Source organism: Tribolium madens, unplaced genomic scaffold (assembly GCF_015345945.1).
Source record: "Tribolium madens isolate multiple individuals breed KSU strain unplaced genomic scaffold, Tmad_KSU_1.1 Scaffold_1;HRSCAF=32;Tcas5.2_LG8, whole genome shotgun sequence".
Lineage (NCBI taxonomy): Eukaryota > Metazoa > Arthropoda > Insecta > Coleoptera > Tenebrionidae > Tribolium > Tribolium madens.
The window spans coordinates 6,487,331-6,500,880 of record NW_025400984.1 but is presented as its reverse complement, the minus strand read 5'-3'; the positions used below and the strand labels follow the sequence as shown (position 1 = coordinate 6,500,880).

At 34.3% G+C, this 13,550-nt stretch overlaps 4 protein-coding genes across 5 annotated transcripts in view; 1 reads left to right on the top strand and 3 right to left on the bottom strand.

Annotated features, from left to right (window-relative positions):
* The window catches only part of LOC123004100 (pacifastin-like protease inhibitor cvp4), a 6,246-nt gene extending 1,845 nt beyond the window's left edge, over positions 1 to 4,401 (bottom strand). The window contains exons 1-3 of the mRNA XM_044397215.1: positions 4,246 to 4,401; positions 3,874 to 3,981; positions 3,166 to 3,296 (exon numbers count right to left, since the gene is read on the bottom strand). Of these exons, the coding sequence (XP_044253150.1) occupies positions 3,166 to 3,296; positions 3,874 to 3,981; positions 4,246 to 4,336 (330 nt within the window). The 5' untranslated portion in view covers positions 4,337 to 4,401. The remainder of the gene's footprint in view (positions 1 to 3,165; positions 3,297 to 3,873; positions 3,982 to 4,245) is intronic.
* On the bottom strand, positions 104 to 1,846 carry LOC123016247 (serine protease inhibitor I/II-like). 2 transcript variants are annotated; one of them, XM_044416519.1, is made up of 4 exons: positions 1,350 to 1,846; positions 554 to 664; positions 362 to 403; positions 104 to 299 (listed from the first exon to the last, which is right to left on the bottom strand). In XM_044416519.1, exons 1-4 carry the CDS (start codon positions 1,414 to 1,416, stop codon positions 190 to 192), a joined length of 330 nt encoding a protein of 109 aa, XP_044272454.1. In that variant the 5' UTR covers positions 1,417 to 1,846; the 3' UTR covers positions 104 to 189. The 2 variants fall into 2 exon arrangements, with proteins under 2 accessions (XP_044272454.1, XP_044272455.1); XM_044416520.1 differs by having other exon boundaries at positions 362 to 388.
* A 1,139-nt stretch (positions 4,402 to 5,540) lies between the features above and the next one.
* LOC123016246 (nudC domain-containing protein 3) lies at positions 5,541 to 7,191 on the top strand. The gene is made up of 2 exons (XM_044416517.1): positions 5,541 to 6,073; positions 6,158 to 7,191. The coding sequence occupies exons 1-2, from the start codon at positions 5,970 to 5,972 to the stop codon at positions 6,888 to 6,890; spliced, it is 837 nt and encodes a 278-aa protein (XP_044272452.1). The 5' UTR covers positions 5,541 to 5,969; the 3' UTR covers positions 6,891 to 7,191.
* A 94-nt stretch (positions 7,192 to 7,285) lies between these two features.
* LOC123016245 ((E3-independent) E2 ubiquitin-conjugating enzyme UBE2O) lies at positions 7,286 to 13,540 on the bottom strand. Its single transcript, XM_044416516.1, has 10 exons — positions 13,012 to 13,540; positions 12,818 to 12,961; positions 10,916 to 11,100; positions 10,534 to 10,867; positions 10,280 to 10,483; positions 10,042 to 10,218; positions 9,704 to 9,994; positions 9,558 to 9,653; positions 9,316 to 9,511; positions 7,286 to 8,420 (listed from the first exon to the last, which is right to left on the bottom strand). Exons 1-10 carry the CDS (start codon positions 13,435 to 13,437, stop codon positions 7,348 to 7,350), a joined length of 3,126 nt encoding a protein of 1,041 aa, XP_044272451.1. The 5' UTR covers positions 13,438 to 13,540; the 3' UTR covers positions 7,286 to 7,347.
* Between the last annotated feature and the right edge of the window lie 10 nt (positions 13,541 to 13,550).

The following is a 13,550-nucleotide window of genomic DNA, read 5'->3' as shown; positions in this document are numbered from 1 at the left end:
ATATTATATTATATTATATTGTTTGTACACAGGAACATACCTAGAGTTCCGGTTTGATAAATACAATTTAAAACAAATAATTAGAACTATAAAAAAATAAAATATTTGCTAAACCTACTATTAATATTAATCCCTTTTGTCTACAAGAAAAAATATCTGCAATTTAAAATATTTGTGTCTTTACTCACTTCATGGATCATCTTCATAGCAAAACATCTTTGTGCATACCCACACATTATCTCTGGAGCAGTGACACCTGTTGCACTTTTTCATTTTCCTCTCACCTTGTTTGCATCTGTCTGAACATTTATTTTTTATGATACAAAAATCTTTCAAACGTCAAAACAAATTACGAACTCACCCTCTGTCGGATTGTTGCCATAGTGGTCTACCGAAAAACCATCTTCAAAGTGTTGATAATAATAAGGTATTAAAAATAATAATATTTATTTTATTTTATTTACCAATAGAATATCGATTTTAAGAAAATTAGTTCGAACAATTTATTTGTGTTATGATTTAAATTTATTTAAGTGTAATTTATTCTCTATACCTGTTATTTCGTCTGGTAAGCAAGCTCTCCTTGTGCACACCCACCGACCGAAGTTACAATGGCAAAAGTTGCAGTCGATTTTCTTCTTCTCACCCTGGATGCACCACTGAGCTGTAATAGTTTTTAGTTTTCTTTATTTTACTAAAGTCGTATCACCGTTGGTGTTACATTTTACAACGTGTGTTTTTAAAACACGAAACACAGCGGAGTGCTTTACAATACGAATATAGATTGTACTATATTTTACTAACTTACTAACATTAATTTTATTAAATTTAAATAAGTGAGGCAAATAATTCAGCTGAGCCACATAAACTCACTTTCACTCTAAATAACATATAAGTACTATTTTATCCGCGAACGTATTCAAATCTAGACTAAAAAGCAACAATTTAATTAGCAAGTAAATGAACAAAATAATCGAGAGGCTTTGCAACAAACGTCGCGCGTCAGTATCGGAATTTGTGTTGAGATTTTCGAAAATGTTTATTGATTTAACTAGTGGATGACTAGTGCAGTTATCAGTGCAAAATATCGAATGATGATGATCTACAATGTATGTTGTACCTCTCCAGAAATTGCTGAAACAGACAAAGAGACAAAGAAGACACAACAATGGTAAATGTAACAATGGTAAAAGTAAAAATGCTTAAGCGAAAAAACAGAAACTTTACTCCTTGCCTAAAAGGTAAAACTTTTACTTGTGATAAAAAGATCGCTTTTGTGACGTTTGCTGATAAATGTATACTTTTCTAATTTTTAGTTTGAAAAATTATTTTTCCATATTAGTTCTTACCGTCAGCGAGAATAATACTGCTAATCAGTATACAAAGCATAAAACAACATACAATAATAGTCTTCATTGTGTATCTTTTGTCAAAAAGTCCAGAAAACTTATCACAAATACTTTTTTAAATTAATACTCTTCTTCTACCTGAAAGAGTAAACTAAAAAACATTGTTCACGTGCAAAAGTTTTGCTTTTCTATTACATGCCAATTGAATCTGGAAAATAGGTTAATAAAATGGCTTAAATTAAGCGCTTGATTAAATAATGAAATAAAAAGATATTCTTAATTAATGTTTATTATTTGATTTTCATTAAGTGGGTATAGGTATACCTAATGTGGAAACTTGTAAAATTAGAAATACCAAATTAAAAACATTTTTTTAAATCGACAAATCAATCAAAAACTTCCACCGATGATTGTAAGTAAGTACAGTCAATGAATGTCGTGTCTATAAAACGAACTATCTTATAAACACGAGTTATGTGTAACTGTATCAATTACCGGAAAACTGTATATAAATTTTAAATTGCACTGTCAAAAATTGCAGTTTAGGTAAATAGTGTCGCTTATTTTAGTCCCTTCTCAAACATTGCCATATTGCGATGATATAAAGCAAATCTACAGGCCACTGCTTCCAAAAACTCCCTTCTTTTTTCAAGTGGACTCCTCCTAGACGTGTTTTGGTCATCTACGCATACATGTCCAAGTGTGTACTTATTGCGTTTACCCCACTCTAAATAAATTAATTACTACGGAAGCATCCCACCCAATCCTGACCTTATTGCACCGCAGCTTCCTGAAAAAAAGATTCAAAATTTTTAAGTTATTAAATTTTATATAACAAAATCTAATAATACTCGTAATTTCGCAAAAAAGGTGATGTGATTATGAATGGACCGGCGTCTTAAATTCTTAAATTACATAAAAAATGCCAAATTTAATTTTGTTAAATAATAACTAATTTTATCACAAGCTCTTAAATAACCACTTCCGACCATATCAAATTATAACACCTTAACCGGAAGTTTGATTTTTATAATTAATGTAAACCCAGGCGTGTCAACATGCGCTTTATATCATTAATTTTGTTCTTAATTTCATCAAACGTGTACTGCAATGAAGAAGAAAAGAATACAAATGTTCATCATCACTTCCCAAAATTTGATTTAGAAGTTGATGTTAAGTTCAAAAGTGCAGACCATCATGAAGAGGTGTTTAAACATACTTTCGACTTGAACAATCATCACCGAAACAACGACAAATCTCCAGAAAACAGAAAAGAAATAATCCATGAAGAGTCAAAAATGGGCATGTCGACAGTTCGTTACGAAACTGGTAATAGAAATAATTTTGTGACAAATCCCACAACCCTTGGACCAAGTTCTACATCGAATGTCTTACACAAAGGAAAAGAAACATTTGTGGATGACGAAGATGAGTATAAAAAAATTAAAGAAGGAGATACTAATTTTGTTGGCAGTGGAAGTGGAAGTGGTGATTTTAATGCAGACAAGGAATCTGAGAAAAATGATTACGAACACAGCGGGGATAATTTGATTTTTCCTTAAGTACCTAATTCAATTTTCATAATATATTTATAACTACACTACTACACTATGTTTTTATTAATAAAAAAATTAAAGCAAATAGGTAAGCAGAAAAATTGTTTCCTTACTTGTTTATTTTTTATTGGATTTCATCAAAAAATATTAACTAATTATAAGCAACAAATGTACAATAAAATTATAAATAAATATGATACAAAAATAATTCCAACACTGCAATCCATCCTGAGTCTTAAAACTATTCTAAAAATTCAGTTTTGCATTGTTGCATTTGCGACAGCTTCTGTACACTTTTTCAGCGTACAAACAGCATTTTTTCCATCCGGTGTGCACGTACACGTGTTACAATCCTTCTTGAACGTCTGGCCAGGAGTACAAGAAAAATCATCTACAATTTAGTCAAAATCAGACCTGAATGTTGATTTTTAAGAACTACTCTACGGCTAAGGTTAAAATAATTATTTAAAGCTAAAGATGAGTGACATTCAAACTGCTGGTTGTACCACCGCCAGTATCCGAGTTATTAATTGATTCAGTGGTATTAAAATTAGTAACAGTTGATTTGGTTATGGTTTCATTTAATGCAATGGTTTCCGGTTGAGGCACCATCTCAACCGGAGTGGTTTGGTTGAAGGACAACGTGCTATTAGACGGTGTATCTGTCGCCGGAGGTTCGGTGAGAGGACACAAGTTTTCCGTGCAAAGATATCCCGTTTTTTCGATATTGCAATAGCAAGTGTTGCAGTCGATCTTGAAGTAATCGTTAGGCGCACAAGGGGTGTTTTTTAAATCAGCGGCCACAGGCACACCTGCAAAACACTTGTAAGAAACTCAACTTCTTCTTTACTAAGTATTTGTATGTTATAATTATACTCTTACAAGTGTTTTGTTAAGCTAAAAGCAGATGACAGTGTGTTAGATTTACAAATACTTAGTCAAAAATATAGAAAGCGCTTCGTACTTACCTCTTTTTTCGCGATCTGGACATTTCTTAGTCGTGCACTCGAATATGCCGTTTGTGCATTTACAGAAGTTACAGTCTTTGAGTTTGGTGTCGCCCACTTTGCAATGTTCTGAAAACATCATTAGTTATACGATTATTTATTCTAGATTTTAAATCAATGACTTTCTTTGTGAGGGTTACAAAGTTTGATAACCTTTTATCAGGGATGTGGAACACGAGTTAACATGAGAGAAATACGTCAAACACTTCAAAGAATTCGTATTGACAATTTTTTTAATTAGAAATTGTTTGGGTTTCAATTGTGATAAGAAGTAAAATTTAAATTTGAAAAATATAGCTAAAGAAGAAGAAGGGACAACTATTAAAATCCCACCTGTATGAGAGTGCGAAACTTCGCTATCACTGTTACTAGCACTAGCAGTAGCAACACTCACTAGAAGTAAAATCCAAACAAATGAATTCATTGTCCACAAACGAGATGCTTCTTCATTCAATGATCTTCCAAAACTGATAATATTATAAAACTGCGACCTTTATATTGATAGCTTTGTGGGTATAGGTCATTAAAGTGTTTGAACAAAAAGTGACGAGAAAAAAGAAACAAAATAAGAAAATAAAAAAAACTTTTCAGAAAGCTATTGTAAGTAGTTCGCATCAAAGTAATTATTTACTATGATATTAAATTTGATTTAAACTTATTTAAATAAACAAAATATTTTGTGGTGTTTTGTTGTGTTGTGTACATACATCGCTAGCTATACAAAGAATCGGGCATCGGTTACGCGCACTTTAAAAAAAAATTGGCGAAAGTTTATGATATACCTGACTAATTATTGAAAAGGTATATTTAATAGTTTTTCTAATTTTTTTATTAATAAATAAGACCGTATGAGTTTTATGAGTTCTCTTTAAAGTTTTTACACAAAATAAATCTGTACTTACCTGCTAGTCCATCAATCCGTGGTATCACAAGCCAATTACAAATTTTTACTTGGTTGGCTTAATAATCGCTTTTATTATTTAAACGCAAACTAGACGGGTGATTTATAGCAAAATGGTACAATTTGCCAACAAAAGGATCATTTACTAGGTAAACATACCAAAAATCCCGGTCCTCCGCAGTGAGCGGGGCCCAGGAAGACACCAATAAGGTGCCATCTTATGATTTTTCTCTTTATATCCACACAAAGACACGTGTTACGAAAAAAATGACTATGTACAAAATCTCTTTTGCACTGTATTTGTTATAATTAGACTAAAAAAAATAAGGAATTAACGTAAGGATTGGTGTAAAATTTGTAAGCATTGTGATTGGGCAGTTTTAAGGTCGGCCATCATTTTAATGTAAAAAACCAATCACTTTTTGGATTTTTGGATTCATTCAAAAATTAATGCAATGATGTGATTGGTCCGTTAAAGGTCGGCCATCATTATATCTGAGTAACCATGGAGAAACCAATCACTTTAGACTTTAGTTTCATTCAAAAATGTTTCGAAATTGACGGAAATGTCTTGAAATTGACGGAACTTCTTACGAGCCCCAACTGATCAGCTACCTCAACTTCAAAAAATCCATCCTCCCTCCAGCATGGTAATTATTTTCACTTTGTTGAAGTTAATTAGAAGCTGGCAACACAATAAAATATTTTGTTAATTAGTTTTTGGTGTGGTGTTTTGACATTTTTATATTCATTTTTGAAAGAAGCTTGACAACAGACAAAATTACACAGGGAAACGACTTTTTTTTGACAAAAAGATGAAGTTTCAAAATGACATTTCCTACCAAAATTTAATGCTCGCCATTGTACCACACGTTCCCATGCTAGAACACAAATAAATAAACTTGATTATAAAATCATTAAATCGCTTTTTTGCACTTCGAGTCCTTTAGATCTACCAATTTTTTGTTAGAGGGTGTCTCTTCTTGAACACACATTTAAAAATTGAGGTTGGCAGCCCTATAAAATGTAGCGCCAAATTAAAAAATTCGCTGTCAGAAAGCGGCTGTCGATATCAGGCGCTTACGCTCCCAAACATTTACTCTTAAAATCGTGTTTTAACACTTTATTTTATATTTATTGGTTTTTATTGTGAAAAATGGTTGATTCTACGGAGCATGACGATTTACTCTTTTCCATGTTGAAAGAGTGCAAGACTTTACCCACATTTTTAAACCACATATTTGGGTTTTTAAACAGAAGGTAATTCTTTCTTTATTTTCAAAATTTAAACTTGTAACAAACAAGCAATAACAAATTAAACATAACCTCAAATTTTTGTTTCAGAACTGATTTTTATCATATTGCAAGTGATCCAAACTGTCCCGTGGGCCTTCCCCCTGGTTTAGCAGAGCAAACAGTGAAGCAAATATTTTACAAGTGGAAACCAAACGACAAAATCGCCAATAGCGAGAATCTGGTTCAAAAACCACCAACTCCCCCTGACACGCCTTCAGTGTCTAAACCAAAAGTACAACAGCCCCCTGATACCAAATTCACGACATCAGACGCGTACAATGGGGCCACATATGAAAACTACAGCTGGTCACAAACTCTACTAGAAATAGATATAATCGTTAAGGTTCCAGAAAGTACAACAGCAAAAGACGTCTCAGTAAAAATCACAACAGACCAGATTTCAGTGAAGTTAAAAGACGGTACAGTCATGCTTGAGGGCGAATTGTGTCACAAATGTAAACACAACGACGCGATTTGGTCTTTAGAGAAGCACAAGCTTTATATTCACTTGGATAAAAGCAGGGAAGTTTGGTGGAACTGTTTGGTTAAAAGCGAGCCAAAGCTTGATATAAGCACGTTGGACTGCTCGAGGCCCTATGAGGAGTTATCAGAGGAAGCCCAAGCCAAAATTGAGGAATTACAGTGGAACCAGGAACGGAAAAGATTAGGTTTGCCCACTTCTGATGAGTTGCAAATGCAAGATATTCTGAAAAGGTCCTGGAATTGCGAGGGGTCACCCTTTAGTGGTCCCTACGACCCAAACGCTGTCAAATTTAATTAATTTATTGAATTTTTATTTTTATTTAGACAAATTTTATACTTCACAAAATATAATGTTACTTTTTTTCTGATATAAAAAAAGGATTGGCTAATAAAACAAAGTAATTTGAAACGAAGCGTTTATTTAAATATCTAGAAATGCACTTGAAAATATCTAGAAAGATTCGAATTATTCTCCTGATTTGTTCTTGATTGACCTAACGACCTCACTAGCATGCTCCACAATAAATAAGTAAAAAATTACAATATTGCTTAATTTACATTAGGTACTATAATAAGAAACAGCATTGCAATCACAGAAAAATCACAAATAGGTATTCAAAAATAATACTAAATAAATCATGTTTAAACAAAACAACTGTAATACTATACCCTACATAAAAATATCACAAAAAATAATAACAAAATCTTTTTATTATTCAACAAGGTTTTAGAAACAGTATAACAAGGTAACAACGTTACAAAAGCGCCTCTTTATTCCTCCCCTCCAACGCCTTTTTCAATGCGTGTCGGAACCCATTTAAAGCCGATCCTAGGGACAGTTTGAACCCTTTACTCACAGGCAGAAGCGGGAATTCAGGTACTAGTGGTTCGTCGTCGCAATACTTCATCAATCTCTCGCACATCTTTTCCCCTTTGGTTTGAAAATGCGCTAGGACTTCGTTTTGAAATACTTTAGGTGCGGCGTTGAGCAACTCTGTCATGGATTGTACCAGTTTCAAAATAACATATTCGTTATAAGTGCGCGAATTTTCGCACCCTTGCTGCGTGTGCGTCTGTCTTTCGTAGCCAGCTTCGTTAAAATACGGTTGCGCGACTAGAATAAGTCCCTGAATTGACACGATGAGTTGTAGGAGAGTGCTGTTAGTCCCCCAGACTTCACTGCCTCGCCCCATCCACGTTCCTAGCAAAGACACACAGACTTTACCCTCGACGTAAAGGTTCGGGTTCAAGGGCTCGGTTATGTAACTTATATAATGCACAGCCGGGGGGCTCTTGGGGTAATCCGGACTCAATTGAATATCAAACAGGAACAACCCATCCTCGTACGGAGTCTTCGCAGGCCCCCGTATCATCACTGATAAGAGATCTGTCCGATTGTCGTAAGTCCGAACCCATACCCCAGCCGGTAGAGAGTCTTTAAGCAATTTGTACTCTTTTTGAAGCGCGACTAAAAATTTTTGCAAGTCTTTAGGTACAAATTTACTCGAGAAATATCGATGAGTATCGGGGGCTTCCTCCAGTATGGAAAAAGTTTCGTTTTTGGGTATGAGTTCGATCGGTTTAGCGACTTTCGGTGGCGTTTCTGGGGTTAAAAGTGCGCTTTGTAAGGCTGTGGTACTACTTGGCGACGGTTTTAACGGGTTTTCGGATGAGTTTGTTAGGACGGTTAAAGCTTGACGGCCGCCTATGCGACTGATTATTTCCGCGTAAATTAAGTCCATACGCATTTTGAGCATCACGAGGAGTTCCACACACAGATTCTCTTGGGGTTTTTCGGCCGGCTCGGAGCTATCAGGGGTTGTCGGACCTGAAAAAAATACAAGTTTTTAATTTAAAATACGATTTAATTACATTATTTCAAATACAGGGTGTAGCGAAAAGATGGGGCAAATAGTAACGTCAGATTTCTCTGGTTAAAATAAAGCGATTTAACCCAACTTACCTCTACACCAAGTTGCAATTAAAAGTTTCAGGACGCCAATAAATTATTATTTCTTTAAATAAAATAATAATTAATTAGATTATTCTCAACAAACACAAACATACATAAAGACACTGAAAACTACAATTTTTTAATACACTTTTAAAAACAATAATAATAAATGGCCCACGTGCACACATACTTAAAATAATTTTTTTACTCTAAAACTAAGGCCAATACAAAAATTTTATAAGATGTTTAGAAATATTGTACCTATGGAATAAAAAATGAATTAAGTACGCCATTCGGATTATGTATAACAAAAATATGACTTAAAATATGTAAAGTTGTTAATAAGTCTAATTTCATATCAAATTTAAAAGAGCTTTAAATTAAATGTGCTGAATACTACCGGTTTCTTGACAAAGATTACTCATTCTAAACCAACATTAATATTAAAGTCCCTTTAATTCAATGATGAAACTGGCCCTAAGTACTTTACAATAATAAAATAAATGAAATAGCACTCAAATGGTTTTAATATTAAATTGGTGTACCAAATTTTATAAAAATCGATGAATCCATTAAAAAGTTATTAAAGAAAAACGAAAATAATTTTTAATCTTTGGCCCCCTATAACTTTTAAATGGTGCAACTTGGTATAGAGGTAAATTGGGTTAAATCCCCTTATTTTGTCCTGGGGAATCTCAGGTTACTCTGTCCTTATCTTTTCATTACACCCTGTATACCAATACCAAAAATTCTGGATAATTTAACTTACACGATTCACCGCTACACTCCTTACACATCTCGATTTGCACATTGACCTTACTCTCCAATTTGATCATTTTCTGAATGTTATCCTTTTCGGCATTTTTCATTTTAGCAGGACAAGTTAGATTCTCCCGAGAAAACATCCTACCCCTCAATTCTATTCCTAGTGATTTGGCTTTTTTCTTAGTTTCAAGCAGTAAAGCCTAAATTAAAAATAAATTCAAGGAAAAAAAGTACGAAAAACCCTACCTGAAAATGTTTACTTTCCGTGCTAAAAAACGACGTGCCGAGATACTTGTCTAAATAACCAGAATTGTCATATATGCACAATAAATCTTTAAGAAACTAAAAAAACTCAAATAAGTACAAAAATTTTTGATTTTAAGTATACTAACATGAAAATTCTGCGTAATGTTGTAATGTTTAAAAGCTTCCCTCAGATAACTAATCCTGTTCCTAATAAAATCAACTCTGGCGGCCATATTTTGTAAATTAATCTCATCAGTAACGTCGCCATCGAAAGATTCTACACTTTCTGTTTCCCATGAATACGCATCTTCACTAAGATCGTCGTCACTGTCAAAAGCATCCGGAAATTCAAAATCTTCACTATCGAGTATCAACTCGATGTTTTGAGGCCAACAGTTTTCTTTTTTACCACCAAGCCATTCCACGATTACATAACCCTTCAAACGAAAAATTTAATCGTGTTTTACTTGAAATCAAATCGTACTTGGGGGCAACTATCGATGACCTTCCCCATCTTGTCCTCGACGGTTGGTTTGGCTTTAACTACACTACCTGGACGGAATAAGAATTTGACGTGTTTTTTCAAATCGTAGACGCTTGACTCGTTCGTCGTTAATTCCTGCGGTTCCTGGTTCGCATCCACGCTTGTGAACCATTTAATCTAAATTCAGTAATGTTTTCTTAGCTTCTTTTTTAATAAAGCATTACAATTTATGACTTACTTCAGCAGTCCGTTCTTGGAAATTAACCTTCTGGACCACCCCGTACTTGTCCCAGTTTTCGTTCGAATTCGACACTACCCACTCCCCTGGAAAAAATTCGTGATCGTCCTGCGAAACGGAATAATAGAGTTCGGTTGTGGGTATATCCTTCTCCTCAGTGCCGTCCTGCCACACAACTGTCGCTTTCGCATCCGCGCAAAAAACCTAAACTTGATAAAATCAAGAAAAATAACTTATTTCCATATGTGACTCACTTGGACCGGCACGATCGACCCCGAAGAGAATTTGTTCATTGTCGAATAATGTTTTTTCCTCTGTTTAACCTTATGTAACCCATATATGGAAATTTCGCCCTTATTGTCCGATTCCTCGTCTTCTTCTGTACACCAGTCGTCGTCGGCGTCGAACGGTTCAGCGCAGGTATTCGTCAAGGTCGAATTGTCCGATTTAGGCACTTTGTGAGGGAGAGATTGCAGCGACTTTTTCTTAATCCAGTCGCGTTTTTTAAGCAAAATGTCGGTGGGTTTTAGTTTTAAAAAGTAGCGATCGCCCATCACTAAATTTTCCGAATAAGGCAGGACCTTCAATCTGCAAAAATCTAACATGGATGTGTGTAAAACTAAGCAATTCGGGCACCTTTTAATTTCGTCTTCCTTGAGTTCGGCGTATTCCGTGTGGCCACTTGGTGAGTACCACCAAACTTCGATGAGACAAATCTCAATGCTCTGGATGGTAAACTTTTGGCCGATTTCCATTTTACGTATCATCGATTTTGACTTCTTTATCCACTTTGGATCTCGCAAATGCATTGGTGTACAAAACTAAAAACAACAAAGTGTGTTTTTACACAAAAATACATTTTATATAGGACGACCTTTAGATTTTAAAATTTGAAAAAATGTGTCTAGGAAATTAATAGATACTAATTTAGAGCATCGCCTGAAATTGTTTTCAACTATACAGCCTGTCCCGAAAATAAGTTACAAAACGAAACTTATGTTTTTTAAATGAAACGCCGCCATACGTTTCTTGTCATACTTGGATGTAGCTTTTTAGCACTATGTTTTTAAGCTAAACTTTTATTATTCTGTATTCACGTAAGTGTTGCCGCTAAGCAATATAACGAAGCCGAGGGTGACAGGTACCAGTGCACCCAAGACATTTCGCCCTCGATTTGGGTTAGGTGACGACACTTCTTCATGCGAAAAATATTCTCATACATAATTATTATTAGCCGTAGGATATTAGGTCCATGTATCGTATTTTTATTATTTCATTGTATAAAACGAATATTTTTTAAATATTTTTAAATAAATTTTAAAATTTGAGTCTTTACATTTTTGTTTCCACTGATCTGGAATTCTGTTTCTCATTTGAAAGTTTTACGTCACTATCTTTCTCTTACTCCGACAACATACAGTGACATGGAAAAACAAGGATAGACATATTGAGTAGGTACCGAAAACCCTCGATTTTCACAACAAATGAAACAGGCACGAGCGTTCGGTTTGAAGGTGATTATGAATATTTACAAGGGGTACGGTTTATGGCTTAGCGGCAACACCAGCGTGAATACTGTATAGCTGATTTTGCTTACTTTTTGAGATATTTTTTTTTTGACAAAAACGTACTCTTGAAAAATTTATTGCACAAAATCTAAGACATCTAGAAACATTTTTTTTTATAACTAAAAAGAAAAAAGTTCAAATTTTGAGATTATAACATTTTTTTGTGTCTTGCATTTGTACAGATAAAAAATGAAGAAGTTTGCTAAAAGTTAAATAACTTAAAAAATTAAAGGAACACCCTACTTTTAGTTTCTGCATCTAAAAGATTATTAAATTATCTTTCCAAAAACCTTTACTTTTAAGTGACTACAATTAAAAACTAAAAATATACTCCTAGTTAAAATCGACTAATAGAACTTTACCTTAAAAGCACTGAAATTAAAAGCTACATCCAAAAATTCCAAAAAACATATGGTGTTTCATTAAAAAAAACACAAGTTTGTATTGTAACTTATTTTTAGGACACGCTGTACAGTTGAAAATAATTTCAGGCGATGCACTAGATTAGTATTTGTCAATTGCCTATATAATTTTTTTAAATTTTAATATTTAAAGGTCAATAATTAACCAAGGCGCAGGGACACTCTGTATAAATAGAAATAAAAGATTTTAATTTGAATTAATCTTTCTCTTCCCGATTATAATTATCCTGAATATCAAAATTAGAGATAGAAACCATCTTCACTGGCTCCCCTGGGTCCAAATCCCCCCGGTCTGACCCTATTTCCAATAATAGAATTACACAGGCTCTTCCATTTAGGTTTTCCTCATCAATATGATTCTCAATACCAAAAGATAAAAAACAATATGTATCAAAAGCATGTACAGTTGAACCAAATTCAACATTTATGATTAAAAATGTGCAGTAGAAAAAGTGTTATCTCTAGTATGTCTTAAAAAGATCAATAAAAACTTGTCTATTTCTTCTGTCGAAATTACTGACTTGGTAACATTGAGCAAATCAACTTACAACAGTCTGTCCAGGATACTCGGCTTCATGATAGGTCCCATTTATGGAATGAAACCAATAATCCCTAATATTATAATTAATACTTCTTCTAACTTCAACAACTGAACCACACTTTGATTGCATCCTAATCATCTCGTCTATGCTCTAAAAAATAAGAGAAAACATTTCAACACGAAATTGGTGATGAATTGTACCTGAATCCTCCCAAACTTATCCCCCAGACAAATAGCATCCCCAACCTGAAAAGGCTTAACAAAACATAATCTACTATCAGGAATGTGCTCGATAACTTTATCGCTTTCCACGATTTGCACGGTGGCGAACTGTTTCGTTTTCTTGCAGTAGCCCCTTTGAGTCTCCTTCCCGTCTTCCAGCCTCCTCACAATATCCCCCGGGGCGATGCTCCGACACAACAGATGAACCTTGCTCTGTTTGCATATCCGTTTTCGGGTGGGGTTGCTCCAAGTAACGAGGATCTGGCCCTTCTGAAGGGCACAGTTCTCGTCACTATCAGAACTCTCGTAGCTCTCACTCACTACCCCAAACACAATTCGTTTACGTTCGTCGAATTTGTATACAAGATCGTGAGCGTAGAATTCTTTAACGTTAGTTGCGGACATTATTTGGTTTTTACGATACGAGTAGAAACTACACTACGATTTTGAAACTGAGGAGAAAAATGTTTTAAAATGGCCAATGCGATTGGGTTTTTGACGTTTTCGTCAGGCGCATG

Bases quoted from the DNA above. Each gene is read 5' to 3' on its own strand.
- LOC123016247 (XM_044416519.1), bottom strand. From the start codon at position 1,416: ATGAAGACTATTATTGTATGTTGTTTTATGCTTTGTATACTGATTAGC. The intron at 665-1,349 runs GTAAGAACTAAT...AAACTATTACAG, and splicing joins CAGTATTATTCTCGCTGACG to CTCAGTGGTGCATCCAGGGT. The intron at 404-553 runs GTATAGAGAATA...AACACTTTGAAG, and splicing joins CTTACCAGACGAAATAACAG to ATGGTTTTTCGGTAGACCAC.
- LOC123016246 (XM_044416517.1), top strand. From the start codon at position 5,970: ATGGTTGATTCTACGGAGCATGACGATTTACTCTTTTCCATGTTGAAA. The intron at 6,074-6,157 runs GTAATTCTTTCT...TTTTTGTTTCAG, and splicing joins TTTGGGTTTTTAAACAGAAG to AACTGATTTTTATCATATTG.
- LOC123016245 (XM_044416516.1), bottom strand. From the start codon at position 13,437: ATGTCCGCAACTAACGTTAAAGAATTCTACGCTCACGATCTTGTATAC. The intron at 11,101-12,817 runs GTAAGTTGATTT...TGTTGTTTTTAG, and splicing joins AGTATCCTGGACAGACTGTT to TTTTGTACACCAATGCATTT. The intron at 9,654-9,703 runs GTTAGTATACTT...GAGTTTTTTTAG, and splicing joins ACATTACGCAGAATTTTCAT to TTTCTTAAAGATTTATTGTG.